Raw genomic sequence first — 19,377 nt, 5'->3', positions numbered from 1 at the left:
CCCAACAAACCATCCATCTGGCATACCCAACCAACCATCCATCCATCCATCAGGCATACCCATCCATCCATCCAGCATACCCAACCAACCATCCATCCATCCATCCATCCAGCATATCCAACCAACCATCCATCCATCCGGCATACCCAACCAACCATCCATCTGGCATACCCAACCAACCATCCATCCATCCGGCATACCCAACCAACCAACCATCCATCCATCCGGCATACTCAACCAACCACCCAACCAACCATCCATCTGGCATACCCAACCAACCATCCATCCATCCAGCATACCCAACCAACCAACCATCCCATCCATCCATCCATGTGGCATACCCATCCATCCATCCAGCATATCCAACCAACCAACCATCCATCCATCCATCCATCCATCCATCCATCCATCCATCCATCCATCCAGCATACCCAACCAACCATGCATCCATCCAGCATACCAAACCAACCACCCAACCAACCATCCAGCCAGCCAGCCAGCATACCCAACCAAACATCCATCCATCCGGCATACCCACCCAACCACCCACCCATCCATCCATCCATCCATCCATCCACACTCACCAGGATAAGTAAGTACCATCTCACTGGGCAGTGTTATACCCAGGAGTGGACAGCTGCCCAGAGCTGGGGGAATTCCAGCTGCTCTTACCTGCCAGGGCAGGATGGACTGGTCCGGTTCCGTTCAGATTCTTAACCGGGAGGGCAGGAACCCTGAAGCAGAGACAAGAGAAGTGAAGCAGAAAGCACATTTAGTTGTTGGACGGTAGTGCCCAAACGGCTAAGCCACACTCTCGGAAACCACTGCTCCAGGAGAGGGAGAGGGGAGCGGAGGTGAAGTTAGTGATGTTGCTCCCCACACCATGGTACCTTTCCAGGGGTGATGCCAGAATCCCTTCCAAGAGAGTGCAGAAATCCAGGCCAGGATCTAAAGGCGACTGCTCCTGCATTCAGAGTATTAGCTAATGGAGCATGACCCACGGCCAGACCAGCAGAGAGCCCCTCGCTCTGTCAGCCCCTCCGAACGAGGATCCCTGACCCAGATCCTGTGTGCCCACTGGTGCCCTTGTTACATCAAGGCTGGCAGCAGACTCAGGCTGCGGGGGATTCTATCTCATAGCACAGGATACAAATGATCCCCCTGAACTCAGTGGGGGTCCCACCAGCTCCTGTAGTGGACACTGGGCATCCCAGGCCAGCAGAGAACAGCGGCATGCCCCTCTGGCTGATGGAGACAGGTGAGGAGGGGCTTTGGGGGGAGCTGCACCAGCTGGTGAGTTTGCCTGCACCTGAGGCTAGGGATCTGGTGGGAGTGGGCCTGAGAGAGAGACTGCAGTACGAGTAGAGGGGAAAAGCAAACAGCTCCCCAGGGAATGCTCGAGGGGCGGAGTTCCTAGAGGGGCATCCTTGTTCTAGGGTCCCCAGCAGGAGACCTGAGCCCCTAACCTGTTGTGTACAGCTCCTGCTAGGGAGCCCCTGGGCTCTGCTTCCAGCTCTGGTGCTGACTCACTGGGCAGCCTTGGGGCAATGGCCCTCCCCTGCCTCAGTTTCCCCATTGCGCATTGAGGATAATAAGCCTTCCCCTCTCTCCTTGGGTGAGGCATTCTGAGTCCCGCAGGCGAGAAGGGACCAATCCATTACACGACAGCCAGAGCATGTCCATTCTGCCCTAGGATCCAGGCTCCCTCCAATCCCCACCCCACAAATACCCACTGATCTCCTTCCCCCCCCAGCACTCTGTTCTGCTTTTCAGGCTGAACACCCCCGAGACAGGCTTGTCTCCCCCCTCTCCTGCTCCTTCCCCTGGACCAAACATTGGGGTGGTGGGCCAGGAGTCCTGGGGGGAGGGGAAGCCCACGGGGGGGCCAGGTTGTGCCAGCACCAGGCCCAGTCAGTGCGGTAATGAAGAGCCCAGCCGCCGGGGGTGATGAGAGCTTTCCCAGACAGTTGGTCAATGAAGCCCTGTGCTCAATCGTGTTAATTAGCGCTCAGGCTCTTGGGGCTGGGCCAAAATGTCAGCAAGGCTGATCCTGCTCCCTGTGGAGTAAAGCTGCTGGATTGCTTCTAGGAGCCGCCTCCACCTCGGGACGGGGGCAGGGAAGGGGACCAGGACCCCCTCACGGCCATGTGCTCTCACTGCATTGCAAGGCCCCAGGGAGAGAGGGAAGGATGCAGAGCCCCTACCCCAGTGATTCTCCAGCCTGTCCATCCCACGCCCCCGGGCTGGGAACAGCCAGCACCAGTGGGAGCCCAGCGCCAGCTCAGTTTCACAGCAGAGCCTACCAGCAGCGTCAGCTGTGAGCACTGTGGAGCACAGACAATAGCAGCCATGAAGCTGACAGGAGTGACAGCAAGGGGTGAAGTAAGGCAGTGTCTACACGGACACTGTGTCTCCCTCACTGCACCGACATAAGCACTGCACCTCTGGTGGAGCTGGAGTGATGGTGTCGGGGTAGCAGGCCGCTTACTTCGGCAGAAGCAGCATTCTGGTGCAGACACTGACATAACTGCTCACAGGAATTAGAGATGGCAAAGCGCAGTCCCGTGGATTTCCTCTCCGGGGGCAGGGGGCAGGGCGGGCGTGAGCCCTCTGGGGTGTTCTCCAGTGTTTGTCCTACTCGGCTTGAAGTGACCCAGGTGAGGGAGCTTTCACCACCACCCGTGCGCCTGTCTGGGATCACACCTGACTGTGCATGTGTCCTTGCAGCGTGCACGCACCAGGCAGTGAATTTATGGGTGTAGCCGTTGAGTGTGAGACCCTTTGTGTACATTCGCAGCGTGTGTGCATGTGCTCGGAGCGTGTGTGCATGTGCTCGAACGTGTGTGTGTGTGCTCGCAGCGTGTGTGCGTGTGCTTGAGCGTGTGTGCGTGTGCTCAGGGCATGTGTGCGTGTGCTTGAGCGTTTGTGCGTGTGCTCGCAGCGTGTGTGCGTGTGCTCGCAGAGCGTGTGCATGTGCTCGCAGCGTGTGTGCGTGTGCTCGCAGCGTGTGCACACACGGCTAGGAACACTCCTGACAGGCTTCCATCTGCCCATGCTCCTCCGACTGATTAACTCTGTGTTGGCTGCTGGGCCGGTGAGCCGAGAGCGCACCATGGCAGGATGCCAGCGCATCACTGGCTCTCTTCCAAAGCTGCAGTGCTCTGCGGCAGCAGCAGGGATGGTCCCTGCCTTCCCAAACCTGTGTGCCACTCGCCTGGCCTGGCCTGGCCTGGCCTCTCTCACACGGGAGCCACGAGCTGGGTGCCAGTACCAGTGGCTGCCAGGTTGCGGTGGCGAATTCAGCCCCTGGCTATGTAGTGGGTATGGCCGTGGTTGGGGATTGGGAGGGTGGATTTAGTGCTGGAATTTTCCTGGCACCGAGAGCCAGGCAGCTGATGCGTAGGCCTCTCCCACCTAACTCTGCTAGTGCTCCCCAGTCCTGTGCTACAGCCCAATCCCTCCCCACAGCTCCAGTCCTGCCCCCTCCAATGCCTCTGCCCTGCCCTGTGACATCTTCCGTACTTCCAGCCCTGTCAATGCTCCCCTAGCTGACCTGCAGCTCCACCAATGTCCCTCCAGACCGACCTGAGACCCTGCTGCTCCGGTCCCAGACCCGGAGTTTGGACCCCTCCCTCACCTCTCCACCGTCTCCCCTTTGTCAGTCTCCAGCTGCCTGGCAAGGGGGAGCGAGGCAGGCCCAAGGGGCATGGGGCTCTGAGCTGCAGAGTCCAGGGGGGAAGAAGGCAGTAATGATGTCCTGGGGATGTCCCTTCCAGGGTTTGGAACAAGCTAAGAGCCCAGAGATCCAGCCCAGGTTGCACTGGGCCAGGTGTTTTGGGGCCAAGTTCCTGGCTGGCCCGGCTCTATTGCCTGCGTTGGATTGACACCAGCAGAAGGTTGGACCTGGGGGGTGATGCCTGTGCTCTGCAGACACAACCAGTGCAGCTGATTGTTTTGCACTTCAGCAGGAAGTCTCCAAGCTTCCATTTGTAACCCTGCTGCAGCAACAAGGGCCAGGTTCAGTATCTAGGGATTTCTGTTCAACAATGCAACACAAACCCAGCTCGAGCCCCCACCCAGGGGGACAATTACACACCAGCCCTGGGCACCTCTTACCAGCAGGGATCAGATGGAACCCCAACCTGGTCACTCACAGCATGAACCCACCTCTTGGGTTAATGTTCCCCAGGTTCTGCAGCCATGGCCCTGCGGCTGAGAGCCCCCCTGTCTGAACCTGGGTTTCTCCTGCTGCTATTTACTTCAGACCATTTCTCCAGTTTGTCCAGATCATTTAATTTTAATCCTATCCTCCAAAGCATTTGCAACCCCTACCAGCTTGATATCGTCCACAAACTTTATAAGTGTGCTCTCTCTGCCATTATCTAAATCATTGATGAAGATATTGAACAGAACCGGACCCAGAACTGACCCCTGTGGGACCCCAATCATTATGCCCTTCCAGCATGACTGTGAACCACTGATAACTACTCTCCAGGAATGGTTTTCTAACCAGTTTTGCACCCACCTTATAGTAGCTCCCTGTAGGTTGCATTTCCCTAGTTTTTTGAGAAGGTCATGCGAGACAGTATCAAAAGCTTTACTAAAGTCAAGATATACCACATCTACTGCTTCCCCCCATCCACAAGACTTGTTACCCTGTCAAAGAAAGCTATCAGGTTGGTTTGACACAATTTGTTCTTGACAAATCCATGCTGACTATTACTTTATCACTTTATTATCTTCTAGGTGTTTGCAAATTGGTTGCTTAATTATTTGCTTCATTATCTTTCCCGGTACAGAAGTTAAGCTGACTGGTCTGTAATTCCCCGGGTTGACCTTATTTCCTTTTTTATAGATGGGCACTATATTTTTCCTTTTCCAGTCCTCTGGAATCTCTCCCGTCTTCCATGACTTCTCAAAGATAATCACTAATAGCTCAGATATCTCCTCAGTCAGCTCCTAAAGTATTCTAGGATGCATTTAATCAAGGTCTGGTGACTTGAAGACATCTAACTTGTCTAACTAATTTTTAACTTCTTCTTTTCTTATTTTAACCTCTTCTGATCCTACCTCATTTTCACTGGCATTCATTATGTTATGTCACCAACCTTCTTGGTGAAAAACGAAACGAAGAAATCATTAAGCACCTCTGCCATTTCCACATTTTCTGTTATTGTTTCCACCCCCCCTCATTGAGTAACGGGCCTACCCTGTCCTTAGTCTTCCTCTTGCTTCTAATTTATTTGTAGAATGTTTTCTTGTTACCTTTTATGTCTCTAGCTAGTTTGATCTCATTTTGTGCCTTGGCCTTTCTAATTTTGTCCCTACATACCTGTGTTATTTGTTTATAGTCATCATTTGTAATTTGACCTAGTTTCTACTTTTTATAGGACTCTTTTTGATTTTTAGATTATTGAAGATCTCCTGGTTAAGCCAGGGTGCTCTCTTGCCATACTGCCTATCTTCCCTACGCAGTGGGATAGTTTGCTCTTGTCCCCTTACTAATGTCTCTTTGAAAAACTGTCAACTGTCTTCAATTGTTTTTCCCCTTAGACTTGCTTCCCATGGGATCTTACCTACCAACTCCCTGAGTTTGCTAGTCTGCCTTCTTGAAATCCAGTGTCTTTATTTTGCTGTTCTCCCTCCTACCATTCCTTAGAATCATGAACTCTACCATTTCGTGATCACTTTCACCCAAGCTGCCTTCCACTTTCAAATTCTCAACCAGTTCCTCCCTGTTTGTCAAAATCAAATCTAGAACAGCCTCCCCGCTAGTAGCTTTCTCCACCTTCTGAAATAAAAATTGTGTCCAATATATTCCAAGAACTTGTTGGATAATCTGTGCCCTGCTGTGTTGTTTCCCAACAGATGTCTGAGTGGTTGAAGTTCCCCATCACCACCAAGTCCTGAGCTTTGGATGATTTTGTTAGTTGTTTAAAAAAAGCCTCCTCCACCTCTTCTTCCTGGTTAGGTGGTCAGTAATAGACCCTACCATGACATCACCCTTGTTTTTTGCCTCTTTTATCCTTACCCAGAGACTTTCAATAAGTCTGTTTCCTATTTCCATCTCAACCTCAGTCCACGTGTATACATTTTCAATATATAAGGTAACACCTTCTCCCGTTTTTCCCTGCCTGTCCTTTCTGAGCAAGCTGTACCCTTCTATACTAATATTCCAGTCATGTGTGTTATCCCACCAGGTCTCTGTGATGCCAACTATGTCACAGTTGTGTTTATTTACTAGCATTTTGAGTTCTTCCTGTTTATTCCTCATACTTCTTGCATTAGTATACAGACATCTAAGATACTGATTTGATTCCCCGCCCCCAGTTCTGTCTTGTCTCTCCTTTACCCCTGCTATAAAAGCCCATGCTCCCCCCAAATTCCGAACCTTCTCCCAGGTCTCCATGTCCTGTGGGCTTTGGTCACCTGCCCCCTTCAAACCTAGTTTAAAGCCCTTCACACTAGGTTAGCCAGTCTGTATCCAAATACACTCTTCCCCTTCCCCCATCTCTGTTTATCAGCCCTTCTTGTTGGAACAGCATCCCGTGGTCAAGGAAGCCGAAGCCCTCCTGATGACACCATCCTTGCAGCCAGGCATTCACCTCCAGGATGTCTCTGTCTCTGCCTGGGCCCCTACCCTTGACCAGAAGGATCAAAGAGAACACCACCTGCACCCCCAACTCCTTCACTCTCCTCCCAGAGCCCTGCAGTCACTGATGATCTGCTGAGGGTCATATCTTGCAGTACCATTAGTGCCCACATGGATGAGTAGCATGGGGTAGTAGTCAGAGGGCCGGATGATCCTCGACAATCCCTCCTTAACGTCTCGGATACAGGCCCCTGGCAGGCAGCATACCTCCCGGGATGCCATGTCAGGGTGACAGATGGGTGCCTCTGTCCCCCTCAGAAGTGAGTCTTCAACCATCACTACCCTACGTTTCCTCCTGGGAGTCGTGGTTGCGATCCTCCCAGCCTTGGGGGTACATGGCTTCTCCTCCTTCTCTGGGGGTGATTCCTCATTGCTCATTGCCAGGGCAGCATATCGGTTTTCCATCATCACGGTGGGTGATTTGGGAGCAGGGGTAGAGTACTGCCTGCTGCCAGAAGTAACAAGCAGCCAGTGTCCTCCCTGTACCAGAGCCTTATCCTCCTCCCTCGGTGGTGTGACAGCAGTCCTCTGTAGTTAGATTCCTCAGCCTTGGATGTCTCCACATGAATACTCTCAAGGAATTCCTGTAGCTCTCCCATCTGCTTCCTGAGAGATTCCACGAGCAGGCACCTTTCACACTGGATGGTCGCCCCCAGCTTGTCTTTCTGAGAGTGGGAAATGCAGGCCACAATCTCTGGAAATCCACACCAGGATCTGGGTAGAGGCATCCACGGTTAGGTTCTCTGTCTGGATACAGGCGAAGGTGGAGGAGACAGGAGCAGCGTTGGCACTGGCAATGTGGCCCTTCTAACCAGAGTGATTATTTTACATCTCCCTCCCACAAACTCCTTCTCAAACTCCCCTGTTTGCAGTCCCCTGTTCGCTAGCTCCCCTTGGTCACTTAGCCTCTGGCTTTTAAGGCCTTCTCTCCTAGGTCAGCCCTATGTTGCATTGGCCTTTATTGCTCATGAACGGAGCTGCTGTATGCTGTGACAGCCACAGCTCCCATGGGGTGGGCACTGCAACCCTAGCTACGGTGAGTTGCACTGGCCCATCCTGAAGGTGATGCGGCCTTTTTCTGGGAGTCTCTGTCAGCAATCGATGTGCCCAGGAATGGTGAGGATTCAGGCCCGACTCCTGGGCTTTGCACCACCATGATGATTCATGGTATGGTGCCTTCAAGGGAAGGCGAGGGGAGAGTTTGGTTAAGTTCCTTGAAGTGTTGTTCCCCTCCCCCCCACACACACACTTCTTAGCTCTTCATCCCGCTGATTATTTCTTCCAGGCTCTGGGGCACCTTGAAGCCTGCAGATGCTGCCCAGTGAAGGAGACATGTAGCCGAGTTCCCGGACTGCCCTGACCCTATGGTAATTCCCCTCTCTCTGAGCTCTCTCCCATAGGTGTTAGAGTGGGGTCTGAACACTCCATAGCGTGAGGATCTGGATGAGGATGTACAGGTGTCCATTCTGCCCCTCTGGGACCTACAGGAATGACTGGATCGAGCGCAATGCTCCCAGTTTACTCCTGGCAGGTTCCTTATGCATGAGCTCAGGAACTGCTGGGCAATGGCATCAGAGACTGCGGAGAGCTCTAGCAGCAGCAGTATAGTGGTTTGTTCCATGGCCAGAGGCACAGGGACCATATCCATCAGCACCTGCAGGGCTGTCTTGGGGCAGCATCCGGCTGTGACTGAGAGGGACCCATGATGCTGGGTGGTGGTGCAAAGGGCGGGTGGAAGCTGGGGGTAGCTGGAGAGATCTCTGGTATCAAGGCCAGGGTTTCTCAGCACTGGCTGCACTACTGCACTCTTTAGGATGACTACAGCTAACCTTCTCTGCTATGGTATTGCTGAGAGCTCTGCACTGGCTTTCCAGCTATAAGAGGGGGCAGTTTCTCGGCTGTGGGGGCAGAAATTCCGTACCACTCCTAGGGGGCCTGTTTGGATGATTGACCCAAATTCCAGTCGTCTTCATACGGCTGATGTCGGTGTTTTTCCACTCAGATGGTTAACCAGATAACTGTGTCAGACGTAGCGAGTGTAGTGCTGTGATACCTCCTTCATATTTGTGAATCAGGCATTGAGTCGTTCTATGTTTCATGGTCTATTCTGGTGACCACAGTCGCACGCTGCAGTCTTTAATTTTCCATTTGTGCAGCAGGTATCCACATCCGCCATGGTTTGTGTGGATGCGGTTTAGGGTTGCCCATGAGCTTCGTGGGAGATTGAAGCCAGGGTTCTTCTGTGTTGCATCTTTCACAAGGTGTTTGTTTGTGACTTCTTGTGAACTCCCTTTGGCTTTCCAGGCTTCCTCAGGGTTGATGTTGCGTTGGTGAAGGTTAAACGCGTGGATCCAAAAGGGCGACTCCAAGCAGTGATGAGGGATGTCGCTGAGGTCCTGGTAGATGGGGAGACGTTTGTTTTCCATGATTCGCTGGAATTCCCAAAGGGTTGCGGCATCGTGGATGGGGGAGCAATGTGCAGCAGCAGCAGGCAGGCAAGGCCTGGTGAGTTCCAGGGATGCACCACGTTGCAGTGTTCACTTGGATATCAACCAGTCAGGTGTGGCTATTTCTGGTCCATCCCGGTGCACAGTACTTGGCTACAGAGTACACAAGGGCCATCGCTGATGTCCGTTGCCCTGATGCTGATGCTCCCCAGATTGTGCTTGCCAGTTTCTGGACCAGGTTGACTCTCGTGGAAGAGCCTTCACACAGCCCACTCTGTTAAGTGAGAAATCTTGCCTAATGCCATCAACCCAGTGACCGAACATCAATCAACCATCTCCCAGTCTTCAGAGCAACAATGCAAGCCACCATAACAGCCCTCTTCAGGTTCTCGAACAAGGATCCTCCAACTCCAATTCCAGGCTGATTGACAAAGTGGTACTCTGTGTGTCTGTCTCGCTGTCCTGTACCCCAGGAACCCTCAAAACAGCCCTGCAGGAAGGGGCGTAAGTGCCAATATTCCCATTCTGCAGGTGGGGGGATGTGAGGCTCACATATTAAGGTACATTAGTGCCTAAAGATACAGATGGGCACTGAATGGGATTTTCAAAAGCATTAAAGCCAATGGGTGTTAGGTGCTTAGGTGCTTTTGAAAATTCCACTGGACACTGATCTGCATCTTTAGGCACCTGAATACCTTTGAAAATCTGTTCCTACGTGTGACCCAGAGGCTCCTTAGCAAAGGGTCCCCTATTCTTTGCAAATAATTCTCACCTCACACCTGACAAATTCACTCCACCAAGCACACATATTATAGGACATTTATCTGCAAAGAATAACAGGTGAGGTGTCTACAGAAAGCTCATAGCTTGTTAAACTTTGTACACCTTGCAAGATGTATGTATGGGTAATAGTTATGGAATAATGTATTTATACTGAAAGCAGACTTTAGGAACTAGCACTAACAATTAGTCACCAGGGGATAATGGTCCCAGGGATGGCCCTTTGGTCAGGGAGGAGTTGGCACCCTGTTCTGTTTGGCTGTGATGCAACGCTCCATTGTTTAGGCCAATGGGAGCTGCGGAGTCGGCGCTCAGGACACGGCAGTGTGCGGAGCCCCCCTGCCCGCACCCCAGGGGCTGCAGGGATGTGCTGGCCGCTTCTGGGAGCAGCACGGGGCCGGGGCAGGCAGGGAGACTGGCTAAGCCCTGCTGCGCTGCCGGACTTTTAGCGGTCTAAAATCTCCCGGTTTGGCTTCAGTAGCCTCCAGGAGATAGAGCCTGATTCTGGGAGACTCCCGGTGAAACTGGGAGGGTGGCAGCCCTAAAAACTCCAGGGTAGGGCTTCTCCTGCTCTTCCCTTTTAGATCCTACATCCCATCAGGGCAAGGATACTGTAAATATGATCATACCTGTCAAAAGGAGGGAGGGGGTACTGGTAAAATATTTACCCTTCATGGTCCCCACCTTGACTAATTATAACAAGCCACTCAGCGTACTTCTGTTTCATGGACAGCAGAAACTCCTGTGCACCATGGCAGCTATTAAATGCACGTAGGAAATCCATACACACAGCACATCCTCCTACATCAAGGGACCCTGTTGCTTGAGCTACAAGAGACTCTTGTTTGACAATGAACAGTATAGAGTCTATGACACACAGTCAAGCAATCCTGATTCCATCCTGATACACATCCAACAGATACACTAAAACCATTTTATACAATTTTCTAATGCTAAAAATACCAGTCAAAATGTTCACATGTGACCAGTGATTTTTGGGGATGGGCTGGTTGAAAACTACTTTTCAATAGAAAATTGGGAGTTTTCGATTAAAAATTTTCCACGAAAAGTGTTTGATTTCCATGAAAATTCTGATTTTTCATCAAAAGACCAATTGCCCTAAAATCAAAATATTTCAGTTTGGAAATGCTGCTTCTGTGCCTCATGGGAATTGTAGTTCAGTTGCCTCATGTCCCCATTCTCCTTTATGGGCCAGGCTCCCCAGCTGGACTACATCTCCCATAATACACCATGGCCAGGGACTCCCCTTGATACAACTGCCTCCCCTGACCAAGAGTGGAGACTGGTGCATCATGGGAAATTTAGTCTGACCAGGGAGCTCATTCTATAGAGAAGAATGGGAGCATGCCACAGCCGAACTACAGCTCCCATGAGGGACCATTTCTGATTTGAAATATTTCAGTATCTGAATTTTTGGTAAAAAATCAAAATTTTCTAGAGGTAGAAAAAAACATTTCCCAACCAGACCTAATTTTGGGTGCCTCCGTTTTTGGATGCCCAAATGGAGATGCCCTGAAGCAGTCTGGTTTTGACAAAGCGAAGACCCCCCAGTCTCTGAAAGTCTGGCCCCTTTAAGGTGTCAAAAGATATCTTAGGCTGTGCCTCCAAAATCACGTTTGAAAATCTTGGCCACCAACTTCGGTTCTGGATTCTAAAGTCTCTACATTGTTTTAAAGGGAAGGCCACCTATTTCTAGCTCAGGGAAGTGTTATTTCTACAGGGGAGGAAGGGGTTTCTGGAGCAGGACTTTCCTCATGACATTTTATTTTATTTTTTAACCTCTGAGGGCAACCAATTATTTTGTTTGTCTGGATTGACACATTCCCCTGTTGGACCCCAGCCACAAGGCCTGATTGATAGCACCTGCTGTTTCACTCTGTGACTTCTGTGAAGTTCAGCCAATGCACATCTCTCCTTAGCATCAGTGCTCTCTGTTACGCCAGACTGGGAGCTCTGTTCACAGCTCTGCTAATGCACCACAATCCTGACCTGCAGCACCACCTGCTAATCCAGCCCTTGCCCAGCACACAGGTCTGCAGATGCCCCTTGTTCCTAACCCACCCAGACCCCTGGATTTCCAGTCCTAGACCCGCAAGGAGCTCTGCCGGTTTTCTCTCCTCCAAGACCTTCTGCAACATGATTCATCCTGGAAGGATGGAGCCAACCCATTCAGAGACAGAACAGGTTCCAAACTGTCCCAACACAGGACGGGACCTGGCCTTTGGTTTGCACCTATCTGCAGTGTGGCCGGAATGATAAACAGGGCTAGATAAGAGATGTGTGGTCACCCTGCGCCCACATTACCAGGTGACTGTTCAAAATGTGCAGCCATCAGAAGACACTTAAGCTATACCAGATACTACATTTATGGGGGACGGATAGCTCAGTGGATTGCGCATTGGCCTGCTAAACTCCGGGTTGTGAGTTCACTTCTTGAGGGGGGCCACTTAGGGAATCTGGGGCAAAATCAGTACTTGGTCCTGCTAGTGAAGGCAGGGGGCTGGACTCAACTCAATGACCTTCCAGGGTCCCTTCCAGCTCTATGAGATAGGTGTATATATATTTTCTACTCTTCTCTCCCTGAACATGCTTCCAGGCATTTGAGCTTTTCTCTGGACATTCTACCTGGCTCCCTCATTGCCTACTCCTCTCATTCCCCTGGATCTCCCTCTCCCACTTGTGGCTCTGGTCCCTCTGCCTCCTTTTCCATCGCAGCATCCCCTGAGAGGTAGCCAGATTGACTCTTCCCCCATGTTTCCAGTTATCACAAAAGAGTGAATGCAAGAAATCAGAAAAAAACAGCAACGTGACTCATGGGGAGCCTGCGTCAGACCACACTGACACAGTAAAGACACAAATTTGAAAGAAGCAGTTGGACCAAATTTACAATGTAAGCACAATGCACTGCTAGAGAGTTGGTGTCCAAAGAACCTTAATAGGACTCCAGGTTCAGAAAGCTGTGGAAGATGTGGCAAGATACCAAGCCACTTCTGGAAACCAAAGAGGCAGAATGTAGGAGATGCCACAAAATGGGACATCCTGCAATAACATTCAGGTCCCTACGAGTAGTGGAAATAATCTGAGAGAGAGTGTTAGCATTTGATGACAATGAGTCCATACATCTAGGGACTATATCCTCAACAGAATGGACAACACATTTGTACACAAACATGAATCTAGATGGTTAAAACCTTAAAGTTAACATTGATCCTGGAGCAGCAGTCACTGCATTTCCAAAAAAAGATTATAAAGATGGAGCTCTGCAAAGACCAAATAAGATATTATGTGGCACTAGTGACACTACATTGGATGTTTGTGGCCAGTTCATTGGGAAACTGGAGAAAGGATGGAAAGTTCTTCAACACATAATATATTTAATACAAGGTCCTGACAACTCCCCTACTAGTGTTGCCATCAGGAAAAGGACTATGTCTACTAGAGAAACTGGAATGGCATTAATGGCAAAAAGCAAACCATACAGGAGATGTATCCACACATCTTCCCAGGGCTAGGAAAGCTGTCAGGGGAGTACAAAATAAAACCGCTGCCATCAGCAACTGCCTTTGCTCTCATAGCCCCATGCCACATCTCTATACCCTTGCTAGAGATATAGGAGTTATTTCCCAGATAGAAGAACTCACTGACTGGTTCATGGGGAAGGTTGTAGCACTGAAGCCCAGTGGCAAAACTCCACATTTGTGTGGGCCTCATGCAGCTTAATACAAGCGTGTGCAGAGAAAGAAACATGCAGTTGACCAGATATTAGTTCAATTATCAGAGGCCAAAGTGTTCTCAAAATTAGATGTGAAAGGAGGCTTCTAGCAAATCCCTCTTGCTAAAGAATCTATGCCTATATCTACATTCATCATCCCATTTGGAAGGCACTGTTTCAATCAGCTTCCATTCAGCATATCTTCAGCACCAGAACATTTCCAAAAGCGAATCTCTCAGCTCATGCCAGGATTGCCAGGTGTCCTGTGCCAGGCAGATGATGTGTTGGTATATAGCAGAGATAAAAAGGAGCATGATGAGCAACTACCTGCCATTTTGAGATGTTTCCAACAAGCTGGCCTCCCTCGGAATGAGAAATGTGAATTGGAAAAGGAGCAGATAAAATTTGTAGGACACATAATTAGGAAATAAGATTCAGACAAACTGAAGGTATTACCCACCGTAATGGAACCCAAGATGTTTCTGCTATAAGATTTCTGGGGATGCCAAATAATTTTGGGAAATTCTTACTAAATTTAGTTCACCTAGCAACACCCTTAAGAGCTCTCCTTGATGGTCAGTCACTATGTGGATCTGGGGGAGCACACAACAAAACACATTTAATATTATAAAAGGACTACTAGCGTCTCCATATGTTTTGGCACAATACTCAGTCAACTATCCAACAACAGCTGCAGCTGATACATCGTCATATGGTTTAGGAGCAGCGCTCACACAACAGCAGCCAGAAAGAGCCCAGAGATCTGGTGCATTCATACCGAGAAGCTGCACAGTGGTATAATCATGTAGAAAAGGAAGCTTTAGTAGTTACTTAGGCCTGCAAAAGATTCAGTGCATTTGTACTGGGCTTGAAATTTAACAGAAACAGACCACAAGCCCTTAGTGGCATTATTGTGATCAAAACCACGGAATGACCTTCCATCTAGGATTCAAAGATTTTGACTATGATTGATATGATTTTCTTTCAACACTGAACACACATCAGGGAAAGCACTTATAGCAGCAGACACTATCTAGAGCCCCAATTAAACAGCTAACAATGGAAGAAGAAAAGACTTCAGAAAAAGATGTCAGCAATATGCCAGCTGACTTCAGCAAATTAGAGATGAGCAACTAAAGGATGAGACTTGCTAGAAATTTACTCAACTTTGCCAAAGAGGATGGGGTTGAAGGAGTCAACTTCCAATAGACTTACTACCATACTGGCGGGACCTCAAGACACGTCTACACCACTGCCTAAGTCAATCTAACTTATGTCGCTCAGGGTTGTGAAAAAAACACCCGCCTGAGCGATGCAAGTTACAGCCACCTAAGCACTGCCCACAGCAGTGTTATGTTGGTGGAATAGCTCAGTTGTTTCAGCACTAGCCTGCAAACCCAGGGTTGTGAGTTCAATCTTTGAGGGGACCATTTGGGGATTTAGTTAAGGCTTGGTCCTGCTTTAAACAGGGGGTTGGACTAGATGACCTCCTAAGGTCCCTTCCGACCCTGACATTCTATGATTCTTAGGCACAGGTCATCCAAGACTATATTTTCTAGATATGGAGTTCCTCAAGTTCTCATATCTGATAATGGGCCTCAATTCACCTCTGAAATATTCCTAGGGTTTGCACAGGACTTTGATTTTGAACATTATACATTGATTTGAACAATGGGCCCATATTACCCCCTGAGCAACAGGGAGGTGGAGAGAGCAGTGCAGACTTTGCAAAAATCAGTGGACCATATGAGGCACTCTTGGCATATCGGTCAACCCCACTGGCCTCTGGTCTACCTCCAGCAGAACTCTGAGGGGAAGAGGACTAAGGATTAAGCTGTGGCATTGATACAGCTTAAACCAAAATGGCCCGACTTGAATGAATTTTGAAAACAGGTTGTTGAAATAAAAATTTGGCAGCAACAAAATGTCAATGTTCAGTACAGAACAAAGGCACTACCTGAGCTGAGACAAGCAAACAAAGTTTGGCTCCGAAGCTCCCAGACAGTTGGAACTGTTCTGAACTCAGCAGAAGCTTCCAGATCCTACCTAGTGACTCCAAAAGAACTTCTCCAGTGGAATCAGGTTCATCTTCAATATTTCCCAACACACCAAAGAGAGGATCTGAGACCTGAAGGTCTATCAGGCCGAGAGCTGCTTCCACAGGGAGCTCTGCATGTAACTGCAACAGAAGTGAGAACATGGGCTGGAGTCTGGTCAGACCCCCCTCAGAGCCTCGATCTTTACTGCTCAGCACTATGTAGATGGAATTGGGAAGGGGACACAGTACTGTACGTAGTTTTAAGGAATCTGACATTTATTTTGAATTGTTCAATGTAGATCCGTGGGTTCATAATTTAAAATTTAATCTTTTATTGTAAAGAAAGGGAGACGTGGAATGGTTATGCAGATCCTAGGCCTCCACATTACCAGAGTGGACCAGCATGTGTTGCAGGGGGAGCTTAATAAACACAGGATCAGGGATTTCTCTCATGACGGCTTCTGGCATGGCGCTTCATGTCTACGTCCTCACACTACAGTTCTACCCTCGCTCTCCTAGGCCTGTCTCCACTGGTGTCAGTGGAGTTACTTCTGATTTACACCAGTGTGTGCAGTTTGGCCCCAAACACAACAGACAGCTAGCTCAGAACCCTGCTTGCATAGCTGGCACCAGACTCGCTGCACCATTACCTCGGCACAAAGGCATCAGAGAGGGATGCCACCATCATCCTGCATCTCTTCGCCTGGGTCCATTTGCGGCATGAAGGTCACAGGATGGATGATCTCCTTATCCGGGCCTGATCCTGGGAACTGCTGAGCCCCCACAGCTCCCACTGGTGTCAATGGGCAGCATCTCCATTGCCCTGCACCTCGCACTGCCATTCACACCAGTGTTCTGATCTGGTAACTTCACATCCACCTTGCCCTGGTGTAGATGACTGCACAAGGTGGAGAATTGGGCCCAATGGGTCTTGAAAGCCCCCAGCACCGGGCAGGATCAGGCCCTACAAGAGGAAGCATCATTCTCAGTAGCGTCCAATAGGTGTGTTGTTTTAGCAACTAGTGCTTCAATGGTGCTGAAGTGAGCTGGTACCATCCATCCCAGTACCTGCCATTCAAACTCCTGTGCATGCAGGGAGGGGGATGGAGACGGAGGAGCTAGAAACTTCACTCTGAACTGCCTGGCTTCAAACAATTCTTGCTGTAGCAGGGGACGGTTTAGGGGCCTGAGCATCAGATTTGAAACACTTAGGGCCAGATGCACTGATAGGCACCTGCTGCCTTGTGCCACGCCAGTGATACAAACCTGGCATCACTGGCCCATTAAACTGGGTTCATGGCTATTTTGCATCCGTGCAGTGGTGCAAAGCAGACAGAGTGTACTAGCCAATTTGGCCACTAGACTAACCAGCCCCCAGGTTCAGTCAGGTTGACTCAGCCTTTTAGGGCCAAATTTCTCTCAATAGGAAAAGAGGCAGGAGGGAATTCTTCATTGTTCACAATGGGACCTGCTAGCTCTGAAAATCAAACTCTTAATGTTTTGTGTGTGTGGTTCTTGCAGTCGAGGGCTTAAAAGCCAGCATCCTGCCTGCTCCGCTTAATGCTAAGGGTTTGCCCCATGTCCTAAGCTGAAATGTCCCCATTGGCTTCTGTCCTCCACCCCAGAGATGGTTGCAATTCATTGGTGCTTTACATCTGGGAGGCACTTTGAGAGGTGCAGCATACAGTCATATGAACTGTGAGTGGGAATCTTTTAATGCAAGCTCTGGCCCTAATTTCCCTCGCACCAGTGTAAATCAGGAGCAACTCCACTGAGTCTGATGCAATTACACCAGTGAGAAGACAATCCCTGCTCTGCCACAGATTACCTGTGTGACCTTGGGTGAGTCACTTAGTCTTTCCTTCCCCATCTGTACAATGGGAATAATAGCATATCCCTACCTCACAGGGTGCTGTGAAGATAACCACAGTAAAGACAGTGAGGTGCTCAGCTATTCTGGTGTTGGGGGCCATATGAGAGAGAGAGAGATTAGATTAGATGCCTTCTATAAACAATGGGTGAGACTGACTTTGGATAGCTGACCTCAGTGGGAGCAAAATTAGGCCTATGGTGAGTGATTTTGACCATTTCACTCAATCTCTGCACAACTCCACAAGTGCATACAGGTGATAGCTGCAATGTACAAGTGAGAACCCACAGCCACAGCCCCTGGGGTACATTCCACCCGTGGCACACGGGGCTAGTGCCTGTCTTGCTGTGTTAAGAGGAGCTCTGCAGGCATAGCAAAGGGGTGGCCAAGAGCCACTAATAGGCAACATGCACATATATAAATAGCACACTCCTGCCTAATGCTAAACCCCTAAAGTACCAAACCAAGAGTTAACCCTTAGGTCACTGGCATTTTCCACAATGCTGGCTAAATGAACGCTTTGGTGGCAGCAGCTAAGTATAGGTATCAGTGCCTAAGGGGTTAACATCAGCCCAGGGAGCTCTCAGCCTTATCCCAGATTAACTCCCGGCAGGACAGGATCTAGTGCTGGGATTAGAGTCCAGGAGAGACTGGCTCAGGGCCCAGGGCCCCTCACCCGGAGCTATGGCCTGTTGGCTCCCTGGGGCTGGGAAGCTGGAGCTGACGGGGAAGGGGCTGTGCACTCTGCCCCAGGCTCTCCTCTGGCGCTGTTTGTCTGTCTGCCAAACGGCCTTGAGCCCCTCACCGCAGCTGGGCTACGGGCGCCATGAGACAAAGCACAGACGAGGTGGGACTCCTGCCCCCGGATTGTGGCATCACTGAAGCTGGCTTGGCTTCCCGAGCTGTGTTGCTTTCCTACAAGGAAAAGCAGCCAAAGGGCAACATCAATACAGCCATTCCCATCCCCCCTTCTCCAATGCGGCCCACTCCCCGGTGTCACTGGCGACTGACAGCAGCCAGGCACGGAGCCCTGACCCAGCCCCAGGCTTGCCCTAAACAGGAGAAACTGAGAGGACCAGCTCCCATTGCTCTGCAGTCACGGACAAGTCTCCTGTTCATTCCACTCAGACCCAGAGGGAGCAAATTCCAGTGGGACAGAGGGTCTGATCCTGCTCTGGCTGCAGTCCAGGGCCAAACTTTCCCATGAAAGGCGCAGGAGCCAGCTTGTAAAGCAGGGGTGTGGCTCTCCACCTTTCTCCCTGCCCCTCCCTATTCCTCCTGGCCTCATGCCGCCAGCTCACTCACCCAGCTACCAGCTTGATCTTCATGGTTGTGACCCAGGCTGTGTCACTCCAGAGACGGCAAGCGCAGCACCAGGGGAGGGAAGCCTGCTTGGCGTTCGCCCTGACTCTGGCTTCAAAGGCTCTGGTGGAGTGCAGATCAGGTGGCTTTATACAGGGCCTTAATCCCCTCTGTAAGGGGCAGAACGGCACCTCCCCTGCCAATGACCTCACAGTCTGCGATGGGGGGGTGGGGGGGGTGTCTGGGAAGAGCCACCAGCTGCCATTGCCATTGATAAATAACAGCTTAGGGGAGATTACAGAGTCCTGGCTTGGTTTAAGGTGGAGTCGCTCTCAAATGAGAGAAGTGGAATTAAATGGGGACTAGGCCCCGCAGTGTGTCTGTCTGTTAGTCTGCCCCTGCCTGTAGAAAGATCTAGAGGCTGGTACAGAGCAGAACCAGTTCAAAGTAGAGGGGAAACCACTGCGACAAAGGCCAGATCCTCAGGTGATGTACACTGGCACAGTCCCACTGCAATCCATGGAGTTCGGCTGATTTACACCAGCTGGGGATCGG

The 19,377-nt window shown here is 50.3% G+C and overlaps 1 protein-coding gene across 1 annotated transcript in view; it reads right to left on the bottom strand.

The window, feature by feature from the left end:
- DTX1 (deltex E3 ubiquitin ligase 1) overlaps positions 1–19,377 on the bottom strand; it is a 105,369-nt gene that overhangs the window by 8,683 nt on the left and 77,309 nt on the right. The window contains exon 4 of the mRNA XM_054006009.1: positions 673–734. Coding sequence (XP_053861984.1) covers positions 673–734 — 62 coding nt within the window. The remainder of the gene's footprint in view (positions 1–672; positions 735–19,377) is intronic.

This window comes from Malaclemys terrapin, chromosome 16 (genome assembly GCF_027887155.1).
Source record: "Malaclemys terrapin pileata isolate rMalTer1 chromosome 16, rMalTer1.hap1, whole genome shotgun sequence".
Taxonomy (NCBI): domain Eukaryota; kingdom Metazoa; phylum Chordata; order Testudines; family Emydidae; genus Malaclemys; species Malaclemys terrapin.
The sequence above is the reverse complement of the archived record's forward strand: the minus strand, read 5'-3'. Positions and strand labels throughout refer to the sequence as shown.